Below are 21,508 nucleotides of genomic sequence, written 5' to 3'. Positions count from 1 at the left end.
CTCAGTGGGTAGCACGCTCGTCTCTGAGTCCAAAGGTTGTGGGTTCAAGTCCCACTCCAGGGACTTGAGTCCATAATCCAGGCCGACACTCCCCGGTGCCAGTACCGAGGGAGTGCTGCACTGTCGGAGGTGCCGTCTTTGGGGTGAGACGTTAAACGGAGGCCTCTCAGGTGGATGTAAAATATCTCATGGCCACTATTGGAAGAAGAGCAGGGGAGTTCTCCCCGGTGTCCTGGGCCAATATTTATCCCTCAACCAACATCACTAAAATACAGATGATCTGGTCATTATCACATTGCTGTTTGTGGGAACTCGCTGGGTGCAAATTGGGATTGGTGGACCGAGAAAGACCAAGGGCCGTCTGGTTCCCCTTCTCCCACCCTGGTCGCCGTGTGATACGATGATAATGGAGTTGTTGACTAATCAGAGCAATCGATCTCCATCAATTAGTCTCCAACAGACCCAGACATGAGGTGAGGAAAACCCCCAGTGGTGGAGAGCTTTGGGGAGCCATTGGTCCAAAGTCACCTGTTCCTCCCGAGCCCTGTTCCACTTCCCGCACCTCATGTCCCCAAATTACTCGGAGACTCTCTCCCGAAACAACACCCACAATGAAGACCCGGAAATCCAAACCTTTTCCCATCTCCTTTATTGATATTGGATTGGTACATTGACATTGTACAACAGGCATTTAACCCTTCGTGAGGGTCTCACACAGGTTTCAAACTCAGTCAAACGAGGCACAAAAAAGGTTTTCAGGAGGGAGTCCAGACCTTGTGAGATTTGGAGCCAATAATGTTTGTGTCCTGATTCGATCATTTCGATATTTTTCTCAATTACTGAACAAGGTCTGATTTTGATGACGTTTTAAGTGTTCTGTTACCAAAAGGGAGATTTGATAGTGAGCACAAGACCCCCCTGGTGGGGTTAACGGTACATTTACAGGGATTATTTTCTATCTGAAGGTCACTCATTGAATCATTCGATGTTAGAAACAGGATTTCAAGCTATCGGCTAGAACAAGTGAGATGTTCACCAGGGTGGGTTTGCTGTGAGATTTATTGATGCTTCTGAACAGATTGGTTGTGAGCGACTCGTGTCCCACCACACAGGAGAAAGTGGTGCTGCTGTTCCACTCCTCTGCGGGGACCGTCAACCGGCTGCCCGCCGAGTTCCAGCCCCTTCCGCCGTCCTCGGTCACCGGCTGGTTCACGAAGCCCGACTTCAGAAGGGTGTCGTTGGCCATCCAGGCCACGTAGATCTCTGCGGGGGAGAATCGGGTGACCAGACACACCAGGGTCGCCGTCTGATCCGTCTCCATCTCGTCCGGTGAAGGGGGGAGGATGTAGACTTGAGGGCGAGTCTGCGCGTCCACTGGAAACAGAGACAACCTTGGTTAGACTGAGACTTTCACCCATCCTGGATTTACCTGAGACGTTCTACTCTTACACAAACCCTGGGCACCTTTTACATCCCCAGAGACCCCCGTCTATCTCGGAAACTAAAGGCATTTCTCCGTTTGTTTATTGTTGGGGGGAGGGAGAGGAGGAATCTTCAATCTTGCTGATTTTATAACCTCCAGTGAGGTTAGTGTGTCCCGTTTAAACATCTGGAGCCAGTGAACAACTGGAACTCTGCAGAAAGAGAGTCCGACTGGTTAAGGGGACGGGCTGCTCTTCCAATGATAGATTTAATAGCGGGGTTCGAAATCATGGGGGGTTTTGAGAGAGTAAATCAGGAGAAACTGTTTCCAGTGACAGGAGGGTCGGGAACCAGAGGACACAGATTGAAGAGAATTGGTGAAAGAACCAGAGGGGGAGATGAGGAGAATTTTTGACGCAGTGAGTTGTTCCAATCTGGAATTCACTGCCTGAAAGGGCGGTGGGAGGAGATTCAATAATAACTTTCAAAAGGGAATTGGATCAATATTTAAAAAGGAGAAAATTTGCAGGGCTCTGGGGAAAGAGCGGGGGAGTGGGATTAATTGGAAAGTTCTTTCAAAGAGCCGGCACAGGCACGATGGGCCGAGTGGCCTCCTTCTGTGCCGTCTGATTCTACGAGAAACACCAGAGGTAAATCCATTTCCCATCGTCAGACAGTAATAAATCACTCCCCTGTTCTTGACAGCTTCCCCCTGGACAGTAATAAATCACTCCCCTGTACGAGACAGCTTCCCTCCAGACAGTAATAAATCACTCCCCTGTACTAGACAGCTTCCCCCTCGACAGTAATAAATCACTCCCCTGTACTAGACAGCTTCCCCCTCGACAGTAATAAATCACTCCCCTGTTCCAGACAGCTTCCCCCTAGACAGTAATAAATCACTCCCCTGTACTGGACAGCTTCCCCCAAGACAGTAATAAATCACTCCCCTGTACTAGACAGCTTCCCCCTGGACAGTAATAAATCACTCCCCTGTACTAGACAGCTTCCCCCTCGACAGTAATAAATCACTCCCCTGTACTAGACAGCTTCCCCCTAGACAGTAATAAATCACTCCCCTGTACTGGACAGCTTCCCCCTGGACAGTAATAAATCACTCCCCTGTACGAGACAGCTTCCCCCTCGACAGTAATAAATCACTCCCCTGTACTAGACAGCTTCCCCCTCGACAGTAATAAATCACTCCCCTGTACTAGACAGCTTCCCCCTGGACAGTAATAAATCACTCCCCTGTACGAGACAGCTTCCCCCTCGACAGTAATAAATCACTCCCCTGTACGAGACAGCTTCCCCCTAGACAGTAATAAATCACTCCCCTGTACTGGACAGCTTCCCCCTAGACAGTAATAAATCACTCCCCTGTACTGGACAGCTTCCCTCGAGACAGTAATAAATCACTCCCCTGTGCGAGACAGCTTCCCTCTAGATGGTAATAAATCCCTTCATTTGCTAAGATCAGACTCACACCGAGCTCTGTCCACACCTACCTTGCATCTTCTTGATCGCCCTCTTCTCCGGCGTTGGCAAACTCTCGTCCTCCACCAAACACAAATACTCGACCCCACTCTCCCACTCTGCGGCGGGGACCGTCAGTCTGCTGGAGATCCTTTCTTTATCTCCATTCCTCTCGGGCCCCTGAGTCTTCACCCCATCTTCTCGCTCCTTTCCGTCCACCTGCCAGGTTACCCTCACCCCCTCTAAATCACCGTGAAGCACCTCACAAATAATGGTTGCCGTCCTGTTCCTCCAGATCTCTTCGAAGGAAGGTTTGCTTAAGGTGACTGAGATGCCGGTGTCCAAACATTGATCTGGGAGAAATATTATCATTATTATTTCATGATTCCCTCATGGGATGTGGGCGTCGCTGGCAAGGCCGCCATGTCTTGCTCATCTCCAGAGATACAACTGAGTGGCTTGCTGGGCCCCTTCAGAGGGCAATTAAGAGTCGACCACTTTGGTGTGAGACGGGAGTCACGTGTAGGCCAGACAGGGGAAGGACGGCAGGTTTCCTTCCCCAAAGGGACGTTAACGAACCAGTTGGGTTTTTCCTGGTTCACGCTCACTTTTACTGAGACCAACTTTTCATTTCCAGTTTTCACTTTTCAAACTGATTTCAAATTCTCCAACTGCCCTGGTGGGATTTGAACTTAGTTCTGTGGATTATTAACTGTAAGTGTCAGCCTTGGCTCAGTGGGTCGGACCCTCGCCTCTGTGGTCAGAAGGTTGTGGGCCCAGAGCCCCACTCCAGAGACTTGAGCCCATAACCCAGGCCGACAATCCCCGGTGCCAGTACTGAGGGAGTGCTGCACTGTCGGAGGTGCCGTCTCTCGGCTGAGACATTAAACCCAGGCCCCGTCCGCCCCTCTCAGGTGGATCGAAAAGATCCCATGGCACTATTTCGAAGAAGAGCTGGGGAGTTCTCCCTGGTGTTCTGGGGCCAATATTTATCCCTCAACCAACAGCACTAAAACAGATGATCTGGTCATTATCACGTTGCTGTTTGTGGGATCTTGCTGTGCGCAAATTGGCTCCCGCGTTCCCTACATTACAACAGTGACTAAAAGAAAGGACTTCATTGGCTGCAAAGCGCTTTGGGACGTCCTGAGGTTGTGAAAGGCGCTGCATAAATGCAAGTGTTTCTTTCCTTCTTAGCCCAGGCCTCTGGATTACTAGTCCCGTCACATTAACCACTCCGTTCCCATATCTATGGCGTCAGTGTTGAACTTGTCTGGCCCGAGTAGAGTTTATAGCAGTGGGGACAAAGGATGTCAATATTGGAGTCAGGCCCAGGACCTTACCTTGAACGTCCTTCACCTCCTGGCTGGTGGTGGAGTTGGTGGGTGGATGAGACACTGTACAGGTGAAGACTGAGCCTTTCTTCCACTCCTCTGTACTCACGGTCAGGTAGTGCCTGGCGCTGAAAGTCCTCGCCTGTTCCAGGGCGGTGGGTGCAGCGCTGGTGTTGGAGGAGATCGGGGAGCCGTCTTTCTCCCAGGAGACGTGTATGAGGTCCGGGTAGAATCCCGTGATCATACACTCGAGTGTGGCCGTGTTCTTACTCTTGGTCTCTTGGGCTGGTGGAGGCAGCAGTCTGACCGTGGGACTCTTGGGCTCGACTGGAACAGACGGGCAAACAAAGAAAGTGTTAAACTCTTTCCCCTCAAGGTTATCAAAGGCAGGCCTTTAATTTCTGATCTCTTGCCCACCTTTTGCACTTCTTGTCCGTTTGGACACGGGCGAGGATGAGGAAGGACCTTGGGCAGAGCACACGTACTCTACCCCACTGGCCCACTCCATCGCGCTGGTTCGGAGTCGGCTGACGACCGTGCGTTGGGACCCTTCCTCTCTCGGCCCCTGGGTCACAATCCCTTCACTTCTCTCCTTCCCGTTCACCTCCCAGGAGATCTGGACCTGGCTCGGATCGGCACAGACCACCTCGCACACCAGGGTAGCAGTGTTGTTGATCCAAACCTCTTCAATAGAAGGATTTCGGATAAAGACAGACATTCCTGGGAATGAGAAAGGGGAAACCTTCAGAAGAATGGACAATATCTGGTGTCAAGGGGCTTCAGAATTTTAGGAGAGCCTTTTCTATTGGTGATCAGTGATGGAAGGTCAAGACAGAAGTGACTGTAAACAGTTTTAACCTGAGTCCTTTTTAACCTGTAATATCTTGGGCTGTTGTTGGATCAAACTGTACTGGAGCTAAATTTGTAGCAAATCGAACATTAGCAAATCCCAGGGTTGTTTAAAATATATCTTGCATTTCTTGGTTTGCATGTTTTGACCGAGAAAACATCATCAAAGCATCAAGAACTGTCGGGATGCGATTTTAATGCGTTTCCCGTAACCGTGCCCACTGGATCCACAATGGGGACTGCGATTGAGTTGCGGGGCTGAGTGACATTTAGTTCCAGTGATGTTAATAAAATGCAATCTCAGGTTTGTGGGATGGAGCGAGAGAGAGATGCAGACTGGTTAGCAAAAGAAACAATTGGATAAAAGCTTGTTTGCTCAGACACCTGGTGTGAGCTGTGGATTGATTTGTGACACTGAGCACACTGAGTCAATGAGGACCCCTCTTCTCCACTCGGAGTGAGCCCCGGGATTGCCTCGATTTTAAAATTCTTTCCTCCTGTTCCAATCCCCCCTCCATGGCCTCGCCCCCCGCCTCCCGATCTCTGTGACATTCTCCAGCCCTACAACCCTCCGAGATCTCTGCCTTCCTCCAACTCTGGGCTTTTGGACATGGCCCACTCCCTCCGCCCCACTATTGGCGGCCGTGCCTTCAGCCGTCTGGGCCCTAATCTCTGGAATTCCCTCCCTAAACCTCAATGATTTGCCTCCTCTCTCTCGTCCTTTAAGACCCTCCTTTAAACCTGCCCCTTTGACCTGTCCTAATATCTCCTTCTTTGGCTCAATGTCAATTTCTGTCTGATTACGCTCCTGTGAAGCCCCTTGGGACGTTTTGCTCCATTAAAGGCGCTATATAAATGCAGGGTGTTGTTCATGACTCCCTGTCAAGGAAGAACGTTAGTTTGTAACGGCAGAGCAACCCATGAATCAGAGGAGGTGACAGAAGGTCCCCCCTCTTGCTACTGGTTGGGGATCTTTTCTCCATAACCTGTACTTCCTCCCCGTTTCATGTCCCTGAGTCATTGGACGAGGAAGAGGAGGATTTATCGAATTCTTCACCCATTATCTCCATTGTCACTCGTCTCCCAAAGGACCAACCTCACGTCAGAGATCCCACAGCTCTCCGTGTGTTCAGTGCACGATTAACACACACACTCACTGTGCAAATCACAACTAAGCTGTCTGCTTTGGTCCACAGCAGCTGTTCTACCGTGATATAATGTGAAGTTAACACTTGGGGAGGGACGACTATCTTTGTGTCAGGATCAAAACCTTTAATGAACATCTCGAATCAATTGCTCCGTCTGCAGTTGGAGCCGATGTTCAGCAGACCGTGTCTGCCTGAGAGGACCGTGTCTTTTATTAAATTAAGATGTTATCTCCCCCTTCTGTTTGAACAAAATGGTCAGCAACTTCCTTCCAAAATTTGGGATTGGTCACATTAAAGCTTCTCACCGTATCCAGTCAATGATTTGTAAACTTAGGTTTAATATACACCGTTTATAGTCAATGATTTGTGAACTTTGGTTTAATATACACCGTTTATAGTCAATGATTTGTAAACTTTGGTTTAATATACACCGTTTATAGTCAATGATTTGTAAACTTTGGTTTAATATACACCGTTTATCGTCAATGATTTGTAAACTTTGGTTTAATATACACCGTTTACAGTCAATGATTTGTGAACTTTGGTTTAATATACACCGTTTATAGTCAATGATTTGTAAACTTTGGTTTAATATACACCGTTTACAGTCAATGATTTGTAAATTTACATTTAATCTACACTCTGCTGACATTAATTATTGCAGTTTTTGTAAGGTGCTCAGCCCAGCCCTACATTGGTGACCGAGTCTCGAGGTTTAACAGTCCCTGGTGAAGGGTGGTCTCCCATCATAAAACCTCACAGGGTCGGGTGAATTCCCCTTATTATTGTAAAATGCTGATATTGAGTGACAGGAGGTTAATTCTGTTTTCCCCGTGCGGGGGGGGGGGGGAATTAAAAAGAAACACTTTCCCCCCTCTCTCCGCATCTCCGACAAAGATGCTGGCTCTCCGATGCACTTTCATCCCCACGGACACCCTGGGCAGGATTTGAACCCCCCAAACGGGTTTGTAATGAAATCCAACGGCCAATTCAATTCACAACCAATCATTTTATTGTGCACATTTGATGGCGACATTGATATTCGCGCTCGGTCCCATCGGCGAGCATCATATTAAGCTGAGTCTGTTGGATGAATCTCGGCATACACCCAGAACAAGAACAAGTGGAGTTCCCACCTGGAAATGGAAGAGTTGCAGATTTAAGTGTTAAACATTCTCATCTCCCCCTCCCCTGTGCTGGGAAAGTGGGAGCTCCACACGGGCCCCTGAACTCTGCTCCGTCCTGAGTTTTTCGGCTGCGAAAGGCTCTCGATCGTGGAGACCACGACAAGCTGTTTCACCGTGTCCAGAACAGTAGAACCAGAGGACACGGCCTGCGCTCGAAGTGGGGGGAGCGGGAGGGCGCGGGGAGGGTCAATTGGGAACCAATATTTCAGTGAGTGAGTGGTCAATCTATGGAACAGGCTCCCGAGGGAGACGGTGGGAGCGGAGAGTAAAATCGGGCAAGTGGGTAAATCGGGGAGAGGGTCGACCCAATCCAGGCAGTTTCCCCGCCCCGTGCGTCAGGTTAAATTTACCCCCTTTTAAATGTGGGTTCAATATCAAAACACACAAGACTGAAAATCTCGCCTCTCCCAACGAGGTGGATATTAGGGACAGTGGTTAACAGATTGAAGGCCAGGGGTCAGTGCATTAAGTTAATATAAGGTGGAATTCCCCACAGGACGTCCTTTTCCCCCTCAGACACCACTTACCCCCTCGATACCACATGCTGATCCTCCCATTGAAGTTCGAAGGTGCGTGGGTCACTTCACAAGTGTAGACATCCCTTTCGGTCCATTCCACCGTCGGCACCGTCAGGAAAGTGACCGTTTCGAAGTCACCGTCTTTTCTCGTGTTTGAAGGGAGAACAACAGCCTCTTGCTGCACTCCGGCTTTCCTCCAGGAAACCTTCACAGCGTCGGGATAGAATTCCGATATTACACAGCCCAGGACAGCAGTGGTTTGATTGTAGACAACCTCCAGGGATGGAACAAGGGAGATGAGCTTTGGAGCTTGAGCTGGAAGACATTGGAATATTTCAGATGAGGAGATTGTTTTGGCCACAGTGAAGGTGGACTCCATTCCCCAAGTTGGAACCCCGTCATCCTCTCCCCTCGATACTCAGTCCCATTGACTTTAATGGAACTGATTATCGGGCGTGTCGTATAACGGGCGGCAAATGCGATCCCGCCGATTTTGCGTTCCCCGCCCGTGTCCAATCTCACGTGATTTCTCGTTGTCCTTTATTTCATTCCCATCAGCACCGCTGGCCGACAGGGATAGAATATATGGGCACGAGAATTCAGGCAGGTTCTATCGTGCAACGACCTGTGACATTGGTTGGGGGGAAATTACGTGGAGAGACCGGAGAAACTGGGGTTGTTCTCCTTGGAGCAGAGAAGGTCAAGGGGAGATTTGAGAGAGGTGTTTCAAAATCATGAAGGGTTCGGATAAAGTAAATAAAGAGAAAACTGTTCCCATCGGCGGGAGGGTCGGTAACCAGAGGACGCAGATTTAAGGTGATCGGCAAAAGAACCAAAGGGGACGTGGGGAAAATCTTTTTGAGGCAGCGAGTGGTTCTGATCTGGAATGCGCTGCCTGACAGAGAAGGTGGATTTAATCGTGGCTTTCAAAAAGGAACTGGATAAATACTTGAAGGGAAAAAATTAGCAGGGCTCCGGGGAAAGAGCGGGGGAGAGTGGGACTAACTGGATCGCTCTTACAAAGAGCTGGCACGGGCTCGACGGGCCGAATGGCCTCCTTCTGTGATGTAACCGTTCTATGATTCGAAGTTTCCTTGTCCAATTTCACCCCGACACCAGTGCAGTTTTAAATGGTAAATAATATCTTGTACTCACGTTTCGGTTCAGGTTTTTTGGGGATGATCTGAGCTTCCACCATCTCATCCGGCTTGAATCCCGCCTTGCAAGCGTAGAAGCTTTTGGTTTTCCAATCTGAGGCAGAGACTTTGAGCACAACGCTCATTGTGTACTTCATGTTTTGCCCCAAGGCTGCCGGATATTTCTTGATTCCGGTGGAGATGTCTCCACTGTCAGTGGACCATATCTGACTGATGCTCTCGGGCCGAAAGTCCTTGACCAGACACAGGAGGCTGATCTCATCTTGGTCGGAGCTCGTGCCGCAGTAAGGGTTGGCGATGTAGACGGAGGGTGCGGACTGGACATCTGAAAGGTAAATAGGTGCAGACGGATAAGTCCAGTCAACAAATACATTACAGGCGTCCGCAGCAGGAGGGATTTTGTTCTGTATAAAACCAGCCATTTCCGAAAACGATTACACTGCTACGCAAGGGGCTTATGTTTTGAAGTCTTGAGCGCATAATCTAGGCCGACACTCCATTCCACTGCTGAGGGAGTGCTGCACTGTCGGAGGTGCCGTCTTTCGGGTGAGACGTTAAACCGAGGCCCTGTCTGCCCTCCCGAAACCAATTAATGTTTCCCATATAACTGTTAGCACCAGATGACAGGAGTTTACAGAAATGGAAGGATTTGGCACCAAGTTATTCGAATAACGGAGACTTGTTTTGGGGTGACATTGATCGGGAGATTGAAATCCCAGAGAGTCTCACACAAGTGACAGGCATAACCTGGTGGGAATGGTAATCTGGGTAAGAGGGCAAATAGGACCCGTAGAGATACATTGTGGAAGAGGTTACGAGTTCAAATCCCACCACAGCAAGTTGGGAAATCGAGGCCATTAAATCTGGTGATTTCTGGGCTGGCACCAGATAAAATGACCTGGTAAAAAAAACCCAACTGGTTCATTAAAGTTCTTGAGGGAAGGGAATCTGCCGCCCCTCCCTGGTCTGGGCCTACACGTGACTCCAGTCCCACACACCACATGGCTGACTCTTAATCCCCCCTCAGGGCAACTAGAGGTGGGAAATAAATGGCGGCCACACTGGCCTAAGGAATTAGAAAGAAAATGTGAGCTGAGGTGGTGGAGGTGCAACGAGATGAGGTCAAGGACAGGAAAGCAAGAAGGCAATTAATGGCTGTTGTTACTGAACTCAGACACAAGGCGAGGATTGGAAGGGCAATAGTTTGACCCGACAGAGAGATATGAACAATGACACAATGTTCATCACAGAACGTTCAATTCCCCAGATTTTGACCGGGGATCTCGCTGGAAAACTAAGGAGCAAGTGTGGAGATTGGGCAGGATAGAGATGGAGAGAGAGTAACAGAGAGAGAAAGGGAGAGATAGAGATGGTGAGAGAGTAACAGAGAGAGACAGGGAGAGATAGAGATGGAGAGAGAGACAGGGAGAGATAAAGATGGAGAGAGAGTAACAGAGAGAGAAAGGGAGAGATAGAGATGGAGAGAGAGTAACATAGAGAGAAAGGGAGAGATAAAGATGGAGAGAGAGTAAGAGAGAGACCGGGAGAGATAGAGATGGAGAGAGAGACAGGGAGAGCTAGAGATGGAAAGAGAGTAACAGAGAAAGATGGGGAGAGATGGAGTGAGGGAACAGAGAGAGAAAGGGAGAAATAAAGATGGAGGGAGAGTAACAGAGAGAGAAAGGGAGAGATAGAGATGGAGAGAGAGTAAGAGAGAGAGACAGGGAGAGATAGAGATGGAGAGAGAGTGACAGGGAGAGATAGACATGGAGAGAGAGTAACAGAGAGAGATGGGGAGAGATAGAGATGGAGAGAGAGTAACAGAGAGAGATGGAGAGAGATGGAGATGGAGAGAGAGTAACAGAGAGAGAAAGGGAGAGATCGAGATGGAGGGAGCGTAAGAGAGAGATGGGGAGAGATAGAGATAGAGATGGAGAGAGAGCAACAGAGAGAGACAGGGAGAGATAGAGATGGAGTGAGAGTAACAGAGAGAGAAAGGGAGAGATGGAGAGGGAGAGATAGAGATGGAGAGAGAGTAAGAGAGAGAGACAGGGAGAGATAGAGATGGAGAGAGAGACAGGGAGAGATAGAGATGAAAGAGAGCAACAGAGAAAGATGGGGAGAGATAGAGATGGAGTGAGGTAACAGAGAGAGAAAGGGAGAGATAAAGATGGAGGGAGAGTAACAGAGAGAGAAAGGGAGTGATGGAGATGGAGAGAGAGTAAGAGAGAGAGACAGGGAGAGATAGAGATGGAGAGAGAGTGACAGGGAGAGATAAAGATGGAGAGAGAGTAACAGAGAGAGATGGGGAGAGATGGAGATGGAGAGAGAGTAACAGAGAGAGATGGGGAGAGATAGAGATGGAGCGAGAGTAACAGAGAGAGATGGGGAGAGATGGAGATGGAGAGAGAGTAAGAGAGAGATGGGGAGAGATAGAGATAGAGATGGAGAGAGAGCAACAGAGAGAGACAGGGAGAGATTGAGATGGAGAGAGAGTAACAGAGAGAGACAGGGAGAGATCGAGATGGAGAGAGAGTAACAGAGAGAGACAGGGAGAGATAGAGATGGAGTGAGAGTAACAGAGAGAGACAGGGAGAGATGGAGAGGGAGAGATAGAGATGGAGAGAGATTTCCAAGTTGTGCAGGATTGTTGAAATCTTGTTTTTTGGGATAAAACTGGAAAATACAGAAAGCTGCAAATAACAATGTGTAAAAAAAGTGACTATTTCCAGTTGCATTTTGAAGAATCCGTTTTCTCAGTGACCAATGTTCATCGTTCCATAAAAAAACTGCACTATTGGGTTAATGCGCGTGATTGACGGGGATAGAAAGGAGGGCGGGAGAGAGGAATTCTCTCTTTCTCTCTCCTTATTCTTTTCGATTACACAGGCTAAAACTGACGGTGTCGGAGCAGTAAATCACTCATCTAATTCTGGCCCTTGGCGATACAGCTTCTGTTAATCAGACACACAAACCAATCCGTACTTTAGGGAAAGTGTCACAGAACAGAAACCAGAAGATACGGTGCCTGATACACAATCTGGGAACACCCAGTATCCACTGACGGCTTCTCAGGGTTTGAAGTGACTCATGAAGGGGAGATCCAGTCGGCGGTCTTGGGAATCTTGCTATTTGTCATTGATATGAGCGGCTTAGGGACATGGGAATTGGTGGACCGAGAAAGACCAAGGGCCGTCTGGTTCCCCTTCTCCCACCCTGGTCGCCGTGTGATACGACGATAATGGAGTTGTTGACTAATCAGAGCAATCGATCTCCATCAATTAGTCTCCAACAGACCCAGACATGAGGTGAGGAAAACCCCCAGTGGTGGAGAGCTTTGGGGAGCCATTGGTCCAAAGTCACCTGTTCCTCCCGAGCCCTGTTCCACTTCCCGCACCTCATGTCCCCAAATTACTCGGAGACTCTCTCCCCAAATGTTATTTTCTGGAAAAGGTTCTCCTGAGAATTCCCCTCAAGTTTGCCTGTTGTACAGGAAAAGGAGGCAGTGGAAATGGGGAAAAATATAGCTGGATACGGGAAGACTGGGAGCCTGGAAGCTATTAATGAGCTCGTTATTTTTACCAGTGGGGTATTAATGAGCTCCCCCACTGGTATCAAATCACTTTGTTCACTAATTAATGGGTGACTGCATCCACTGAAATAGGGGACAGGGAACGGTGAGGGAGTGCTGCATTGTCGGAGGTGCCGTCTTTCGGATGAGACGTTAAACCGAGGCCCCGTCTGCCCCTCTCAGGTGGATGTGAAAGGTCTCACTGCACTATTGGAGGAGGAGCAGGGGAGTTCTCCTCGGTGTCCCGCCCAATATTTATCCTTCAACCAACATCACTAAAGCACAGATTATCTGGTCATTATCACATTGCTGTTTGTGGGATCTTGCTGTGCACAAATTAGCTGCAGCGTTCCCTACATTCTAACAGTGACTGCACTTCAACAAGTCCTTCACAGGCTGTAAAGCACCCTGGGACGTCCTGAGGTCATGAAAGGCGCTATATAAATGCAAGACCTTTCTCTCACAACCACTTTTAATGCACGACAACCAATCCTGGTTAATATAATAACAAAGGAGATTTGAAATCTTAGCCAGTGGGACAATAAAGGACGACATGGAATTGGTCCCGCACTTCCTTGTCTGCTGAACTGAGAACGAGCAGCTCATTAGGAAAGTAAAGCTCGAGAACACATCAGGAACGGAAAGTAATTTGGCTCAGAATCGAAACCCGGACCAGTCACTGACTTCAAAATGAAGGAAACATTTATTCAGTCGCTGAGCGTCACCGAATATTTAAATTCAGCAAAGCTTGTATTTCTTTCAGAGATAATAACTGACGAGCAGACTCCCACAATTAGGACCCCAGAGAACGCTCTTGGTTAAACTGTCTATTTGTTTTGTGTTTCTGTTTTCGAATCAAACTGCAGCAATTTGCTTTAACATCGAAAGAACGACATGTGTTCAAAGTAACTGAGCTGGGAGTGTTTGATGGGACAGTGTAGAGGGAGCTTTACTCTGTATCTCACCCGTGCTGTACCTGCCCTGGGAGTGTTTGATGGGACAGTGTAGAGGGAGCTTTACTCTGTATCTAACCCGTGCTGTACCTGCCCTGGGAGTGTTTGATGGGAGAGCGTAGAGGGAGCTTTACTCTGTATCTCACCCGTGCTGTACCTGCCCTGGGAGTGTTTGATGGGACAGTGTAGAGGGAGCTTTACTCTGTATCTAACCCGTGCTGTACCTGCCCTGGGAGTGTTTGATGGGACAGTGTAGAGGGAGCTTTACTCTGTATCTAACCCGTGCTGTACCTGCCCTGGGAGTGTTTGATGGGACAGTGTAGAGGGAGCTTTACTCTGTATCTAACCCGTGCTGTACCTGCCCTGGGAGTGTTTGATGGGACAGTGTAGAGGGAGCTTTACTCTGTATCTAACCCTGTACCTGCCCTGGGAGTGTTTGATGGGACAGTGTAGAGGGAGCTTTACTCTGTATCTAACCCGTGCTGTACCTGCCCTGGGAGTGTTTGATGGGCCATTTTACAAAACCGCCCAAAACCAATTCCCTCCCCTCCCTTCCCGAATGCGTGAAATTCTCTTCTGCTTTTAATTTGCTCCCTGATACCCGACACCTGTTTTATCAAATTCCATTTCGAATTTTAAAAACAACCTCCCCCCTTAAAAAAAACCTGAAACTTCCTTAATCCAACCAATTAATGGCGAGATATTTTAAATATCCATTCAATGCTGACCGAGGCCGGGCATTGCACCGGGATGGGCCTCATACAGTACATTACAGTCCAGTACAGGCATCCTGCTCTACCCCTCTGTTAATGGAGCACAGGACACAACCTCACACTGAACTGGTTCTTTCAACATCTCTCCAGAACTCTTCAATCTTTACCCTGATTGATAGGTTGTAGGACTGATCGATCAAACTTGTATGATAGAGAGATGGAGAGAGAGAGAGAGACGGAGAGAGAGAAAGAGAGAGAGAGCGAGAGAGAGAGAGAGGGAGAGAGACGGAGAGAGAGAGAGAGAGACGGAGAGAGAGAGAGAGAGACGGAGAGAGAGAGAGAGAGAGGGAGCGAGAGAGACGGAGAGAGGGAGAGAGACGGAGAGAGAGAGAGACAGAGAGAGAGAGAGAGAGACGAAGAGAGAGAGAGAGAGAGACGGAGAGAGAGAGAGAGAGAGACGGAGAGAGGGAGCGAGAGAGACGGAGAGAGGGAGAGAGACGGAGAGAGAGAGAGACGGAGAGAGAGAGAGAGAGGCGGAGAGAGAGAGATGGAGAGAGAGAGAGAGATAGAGAGAGACGGAGAGAGAGAGAGAGAGAAAGAGAGAGACGGAGAGAGAGAGAGAGAGAAAGAGAGAGACAGAGAGAGAGATGGAGAGACAGGGACAGAGAGAGAGAGAGAGATGCCACGAGAGAGAGAGAGAGATGGAGAGTGAGAGAGACGGAGAGTGTGAGAGAGAGAGAGAAACTGAGAGACACAGAGAGGAGAGAGAGAGGGAGAGAGAGATCGAGAGAGAAACTGAGAGAGAGACAGAGAGAGAGAGAGAGACGGGGAGAGAGAGAGAGAGAGAGAGACGGAGAGTGACAGAGAGAGGGAGAGAGACGGACCGAGGGAGAGAGACGGAGAGAGGGAGATTGAGAGATGGAGACAGAGAGAGAAGGAGAGAGAGACACCAAGAGAGAGATGGATGGAGAGAAAGAGAGAGAGACAGAATTAGAGAGAGAGACAGAGAGAGAGAGAGAAAGACATGAAGAGAGAGAAAGACATGGAGATAGAGACAGAGAGAGAGAGACGGAAAGAGAGAGAGATGGAAAGAGAGAGAGACGGGAAGAGAGAGAGACGGGAAGAGAGAGAGAGAGAGAGAAACGCAGAGAGAGAGAGGGAAATGCAGAGAGAGAGATGGAGAGAGAGAGAGAGACGGAGAGAGAGAGAGAGATGGAGAGAGAGAGAGAGAAAACAGCGAGAAAGAAAGAGAGCAAGAGAGAGAGAGAGGGAGAAAGAAAAGAAATTAAAGAAGGGAAGGTAAGAAGGAGGGAAGAAAGAAAGGAGGCTATAAAGACAAGAAAAGAAAGGAAGAAAGAAAGAAATGAAGAAAGGAGGGAGAACCCAATCCGTGAGCAAATTCAGACAAGATACTTTACAATAACCACCGTGACAAACGAGTCTCAATCACCCGGGCACACGACATATTTGGGTGTCCAATTTTCAAAGTCTTTCTCACAAAGAAGGATGTGAATTGGAAGCTCACAGACTGAGGTGTTTCACTCCAGTTAAATTAACTTCTTGGAAGTGTTTGTGCTCTGTAATGTGTGATGTTCCCCACTGCACAGTCCGTGTTAGAACCAAACACTCCAAGTCCAGACAGATACACGAGGTGGAATCAAACTCCACTGTGTGCTATTTGGAAAGTGTTTGTCTATTTGGGTGCGATTCCTCTGGGTGACATATTGAAGCCATCATTGACCTCCTTACATAGAACGTACAGCACAGAAACAGGCCATTCGGCCCAACAGGTCCATGCTGGTGTTGATGGTCCACACGGGCGTCCTCCCTCCCTACTTCATCTCACCCTATCAGCATGTCCTTCTATTCCTTTCTCCCTCATGTGTTTATCGAGCTTCCCCTTAAATCCATCTACACTATTCACCTCAACTACTCCTTGTGGGAGCGAGTTCCACATTCTCACCACTCTCTGGGGAAAGAGGTTTCTCCTGAATTCCCGATTGGATTTATTAGTGACTATTTTATATTTATGGCCCCGAGTTCTGATCTCCCCCCACAAGTGGAAACATCTTCTCCACGTCTACCCTATCAAACCCTTTCATAATCTTAAAGGCCTCGATCAGGTCACCCCTCAGCCTTCTCTTTTCTCGAGAAAAAAGCCCCAGCCCATTCAGCCTTTCCTGACAGGTAGAACCTCTCAGTTCTGGTATCATCCGAGTGAATCTTTTTTGCACCCTCACTGGTGCCTCTGTATCCTTTTTATAATATGGAGACCAGAACTGTTCACAGTGCTCCAAGTGTGGTCTAACCAAGGTTCGATACAAGTTCAACATAACTTCCCTGCTTTTCAATTCTATCCCTCTAGAAATGAACCCCAGTGTTAAACCTTGATACACTAACACTGCAATAAGGGATCTTACTCCCACCCATTGGACTCGCACTCATGGGGAGATTTCACCATCAACCAGTTCATTCATTTGGATGGAATTGGCTCGTCCAATGTTTTAATCCAATTATTAAAACAGTGAACAGAAAAATCTGATGGCAGTAAGTTGACAATTAACAGGTCCATCGCTGTTATTGCCGAGGACCAGTTTAAACTGCACAGAAACCCTTACAGTCCTCAACCCTTGAATGTGGCTTCAGTTCAAGCTGAGATTTCAGAGGGGAGATGAACTAAACACTCTGTTGGAAGTTTGTGATCATGAAACAGCTATTGTCAAGGCACAATAAAATCCTTTGTGAACAAGATCGAAGCTTATTACACATGCAATCTGTTTCCTGTTTGGATCAACAGGTGGCTGGTTTATTGCTGCGAGCTTGTTGGGCCGAGGAGTTTTTAATAAACACAATTCCCCGTTTCTCACTCTCTACAAACTACTTGCTTTCCATCAGCACTCATTTATCAAGTGAAACATGGAACTTATTTTTCAACATCTAGAAGCCGTCCCATCAATGTTTTTAACTGCAAAACATCCAACTGGAAACAAGTGTCTGTGACACCAAGTGTTAAATCACAACGCAGTTGGAGAATGTGTTTTAACTCAGATTAGAACAAAATCCGAAACCGCCTGCAATCTCCGAAACTCCAAATGACCAAAACCCAAACCAACATCGCAAGTGTCCTGAAAATTATACTCTGGATCGAGATCGTATTAAACATATCCTGGACTCCAACTAACTCCTAATTTCATAGATCTCTGCGGTAACGATTGCAAATGCATTCGAGATCAGTGGGGTTAAATCTTAACCCTTTAGAGTCCATCCAGTTATCAGATTTCAGCTCCAGTCACTGGGGGGGATTCTCGACTCGAAAGAAATCCTCCCGTCTCGGAGAGATTCATGTGATTGTTGTAAATATCTCACTGATTTCAGGGGAATCACACACTGCACTTCAATTATCGAATTCACTAATAATAACGCAAATTCAGAAAATAAATCTCAGATAAGGAAGGAATTGAGAAGTTTGTCTTACCTGAAGTCACTGTCAGCAAGGTTCCTTTCCCCCAGTAGTCAAGATAGTCACACTGTGCTCCCTCTCCTCATTCACCCAATGCAGTAACTTAACTTGCCCATGATATGTAATAATCTCAGGCTGGGGTCAAAATAAAGCTTCTTTTAACCTGGGAGCAGCTGCTTCCTGGATTTTGATCTCAAATTCCATCCTGAACCTCTCCCAAGTGTATTAATAAATGAGGTATTTTTGGACTTTTCCTGTCTGCAGATACCAACTCCTGCACGTTCCAGAGGGACAGAATCCACCCCTTTTTGCCTTCTCTTTTCCCAGGAATCGACATTTTCCTCCCACAGTCCGAGTCAGTGTTTCGATATTTGACTCTGGGATGCACGAGTGGGGAATCGATGGGCACAGGCTCTGATACACACGGTCACTTGTCCCGGGGGGAGTTTCTGTCACACTCTATACTACTGTGGTCCCAGTATATCACAGTGCTTCACTCCATGTCATAAACCACCCTCATAAGATCCAGCCCCAAACAAAATGGACCAAACAACCGGCCAGTAGGTTCATTAACTCCTCCTCAGTCTGTATCCGTGTGTCCCCCACACATCCAGGTGGCAAACTCGGGGGGTTTCAGGACTTTAAAGGGAGATGATAAAATCCACAAGGAGCTTTCACTGTCCTTTGTCGCACTGCGATCTCTCAGTAACATCTTCAAAGAAAATTGCTTTGCCCTCCCAGATTATTTAATCAGGAGCTGATTTATATCCACGGGACACGAGGTGAAGGCCGGTGATTTGTCCCCAAGAGTCCAATTTAAACAGTTGTGGTGAGGCAGGTTTGTGAATGGAGAGAGTCCCCGTTCCTCACACTGTGCCACCCACTGTATAGACACTGTGATACACACCCGTACACTAACCTCCACCCCTTTCACTCTCACTGAGCCCAGTCACTTCACATTTAAACCACACTGCACTGCTCCAAGTGAACTAACCTGCTCTCTGATTCACACTGGCGATGGGTTGGGGGGCGGTGGTTTCGTGGATCTGTCACTGGACCAGTGATCCGGAGGCCTGGGTTTCATCATCTGGAAAGAAAGAGCTGGGATCAGGAAAAGTGACCCTCAAACTGTCGGATTGTCCTCAAAACCCCAACTGGTTCACTCATGTCCTTTAGGGAAGGAAACCTGGTCTGGCCTATAGGTGACTCCAGTCTTACACAGGGTTCCCATCCCTCCCGGAATGACTGGGAGTTTCCCGGAATCGGGGATACCTCCCCCCGAGCGCTGAGTCCAGCAGCCCCGGGTGATCAGCAATTTAAATTGCCCGTTGCAGTGCCCCTCCCACCACCCTTCCCACTCCATTCCCTCACCCCCTCCCCCCTCCTCTCTCCCCTCCCCCCTCCTCTCACCCCCACCCCCTCCCTCTCTCCCCTCCCCCCTCCTCTCTCCCCTCCCCCCTTTCACTGATTCCCCTGAGTGCAGAGACTCTCGCTGAGTTCTTGTAGCAGCCCAGCCCTGGTTCCTCTCACTGTGTCTCTCGCACAGTAATAGATGGCGGTGTCCTCAGCTCTCAGATTGGTCATTTGTAGATAAAACGTTTTGCTGTCCTTGGAAGCCGTGAATCGGTTTTGGACTCCAGGCGCGTAATAATCTGTGCTTGACGGGTTAGCATAAGAAACTAACCACTCCAGCCCCTTCCCAGGGACCTGTTTAACCCAGTCCATGTAGTAGCTGTTGATATCGAACCCACTCACTGTACAGGAGAGTTTGTGAGACTCCCCGGGCTTTTTCACCACTGACTCAGGCTGGGTCAGCACGATGACGGACCGGACGCCTGTTAATAAAGAGAGAAATAAAAGAGAGCGCACTTTAATAAACCAATTGAACAAACCGCGGGTCAAAGAGACTGGGAATAATCAGCCGCACTGAGTGGGAATAAGGCGACGGGGACACTCACATGTTAGACAGGCCAGAAGGACACAGAGATAAGAAACAATCTCCATCGCCCTGTGTATTCACCGAGACTCAGACACTCCGCAAAACAGCAGCAATCGGCTGCTTCAGGGCTTTGTTTGGAGCTGAACTCAGTGCTGTTTAAATAGGGAAGTGGAGGGAGGGAGGGAGTGAGTGAGTGAGTGAGGGAGTGAGGGGCCCACGGATTGAACAGTGGCCCCACCCACAGAAACCAGGGGCACAGCTTCCTGTCCCCGCCCCCAGCAGCGAATTCAATTCTCTTAAAGGGATTTATTTATAGATCAGGCGGCAGATTGGCGGCAAAAATAAGATCTGGATTAAAGATCGAGGAATACAAAGATAATCCCCGGCTTCTCTTCCCCACCACAAACCATCTCCTTAAACCCCTCTCCCCTGCCCCCTCCACCCTCACCTCCAACGACAAGTCCGAGGGGCTCATGGACGACTTTGTCACTAAGATTGAGACCGTCCGTTCAGCTGCCTCTGCCACTTCCCTCCCTTCCCCTCGCCCACCGAGCGAAACTTCCCCGAAGGATCCCCCCTGCCCAAGCCCTGAACTCACATCTTTCTCTAGTTTGTCTCCGAACTGGTCGAGATCTGGTATTTCTAATCCTGACAGTATTACCGGTCCAGATCTGGTATTTCTAATCCTGACCGTGTTACTGGTCCAGATCTGGTATTTCTAATCCTGACAGTATTACTGGTCGAGATCTGGTATTTCTAATCCTGACAGTATTACTGGTCTAGATCTGGTATTTCTAATCCTGACAGTATTACTGGTCTAGATCTGGTATTTCTAATCCTGACAGTATTACTGGTCTAGATCTGGTATTTCTAATCCTGACAGTATTACTGGTCGAGATCTGGTATTTCTAATCCTGACAGTATTACTGGTCTAGATCTGGTATTTCTAATCCTGACAGTGTTACTGGTCTAGATCTGGTATTTCTAATCCTGACAGTATTACCGGTCCAGATCTGGTATTTCTAATCCTGACCGTGTTACTGGTCCAGATCTGGTATTTCTAATCCTGACAGTATTACTGGTCGAGATCTGGTATTTCTAATCCTGACAGTATTACTGGTCTAGATCTGGTATTTCTAATCCTGACAGTATTACTGGTCTAGATCTGGTATTTCTAATCCTGACAGTATTACTGGTCTAGATCTGGTATTTCTAATCCTGACAGTATTACTGGTCCAGATCTGGTATTTCTAATCCTGACAGTATGACTGGTCTAGATCTGGTATTTCTAATCCTGACAGTGTCACTGGTCCAGATCTGGTATTTCTAATCCTGACAGTATTACTGGTCTAGATCTGGTATTTCTAATCCTGACAGTATTACTGGTCTAGATCTGGTATTTCTAATCCTGACAGTATTACTGGTCTCGATCTGGTATTTCTAATCCTGACAGTATTACTGGTCTAGATCTGGTATTTCTAATCCTGACAGTGTCACTGGTCTAGATCTGGTATTTCTAATCCTGACAGTATTACTGGTCTAGATCTGGTATTTCTAATCCTGACAGTATTACTGGTCTAGATCTGGTATTTCTAATCCTGACAGTATTACTGGTCTAGATCTGGTATTTCTAATCCTGACAGTATTACTGGTCTAGATCTGGTATTTCTAATCCTGACAGTGTCACTGGTCTAGATCTGGTATTTCTAATCCTGACAGTATTACTGGTCTAGATCTGGTATTTCTAATCCTGACAGTATTACTGGTCTACATCTGGTATT

The 21,508-nt window shown here is 48.0% G+C and overlaps 1 protein-coding gene across 1 annotated transcript; it reads right to left on the bottom strand.

The window, feature by feature from the left end:
* Positions 1–632: 632 nt before the first annotated feature.
* On the bottom strand, positions 633–19,872 carry LOC137315146 (immunoglobulin gamma-1 heavy chain-like). Its single transcript, XM_067980039.1, has 9 exons — positions 19,747–19,872; positions 19,319–19,623; positions 17,804–17,855; positions 9,090–9,416; positions 7,944–8,249; positions 4,650–4,952; positions 4,242–4,559; positions 2,931–3,251; positions 633–1,374 (listed from the first exon to the last, which is right to left on the bottom strand). Exons 1-9 carry the CDS (start codon positions 19,790–19,792, stop codon positions 989–991), a joined length of 2,364 nt encoding a protein of 787 aa, XP_067836140.1. The 5' UTR covers positions 19,793–19,872; the 3' UTR covers positions 633–988.
* Between the last annotated feature and the right edge of the window lie 1,636 nt (positions 19,873–21,508).

The sequence above is a fragment of the Heptranchias perlo genome, unplaced genomic scaffold, assembly GCF_035084215.1.
Source record: "Heptranchias perlo isolate sHepPer1 unplaced genomic scaffold, sHepPer1.hap1 HAP1_SCAFFOLD_539, whole genome shotgun sequence".
Taxonomy (NCBI): domain Eukaryota; kingdom Metazoa; phylum Chordata; class Chondrichthyes; order Hexanchiformes; family Hexanchidae; genus Heptranchias; species Heptranchias perlo.
This window is presented reverse-complemented; position numbering and strand designations above follow the sequence as displayed.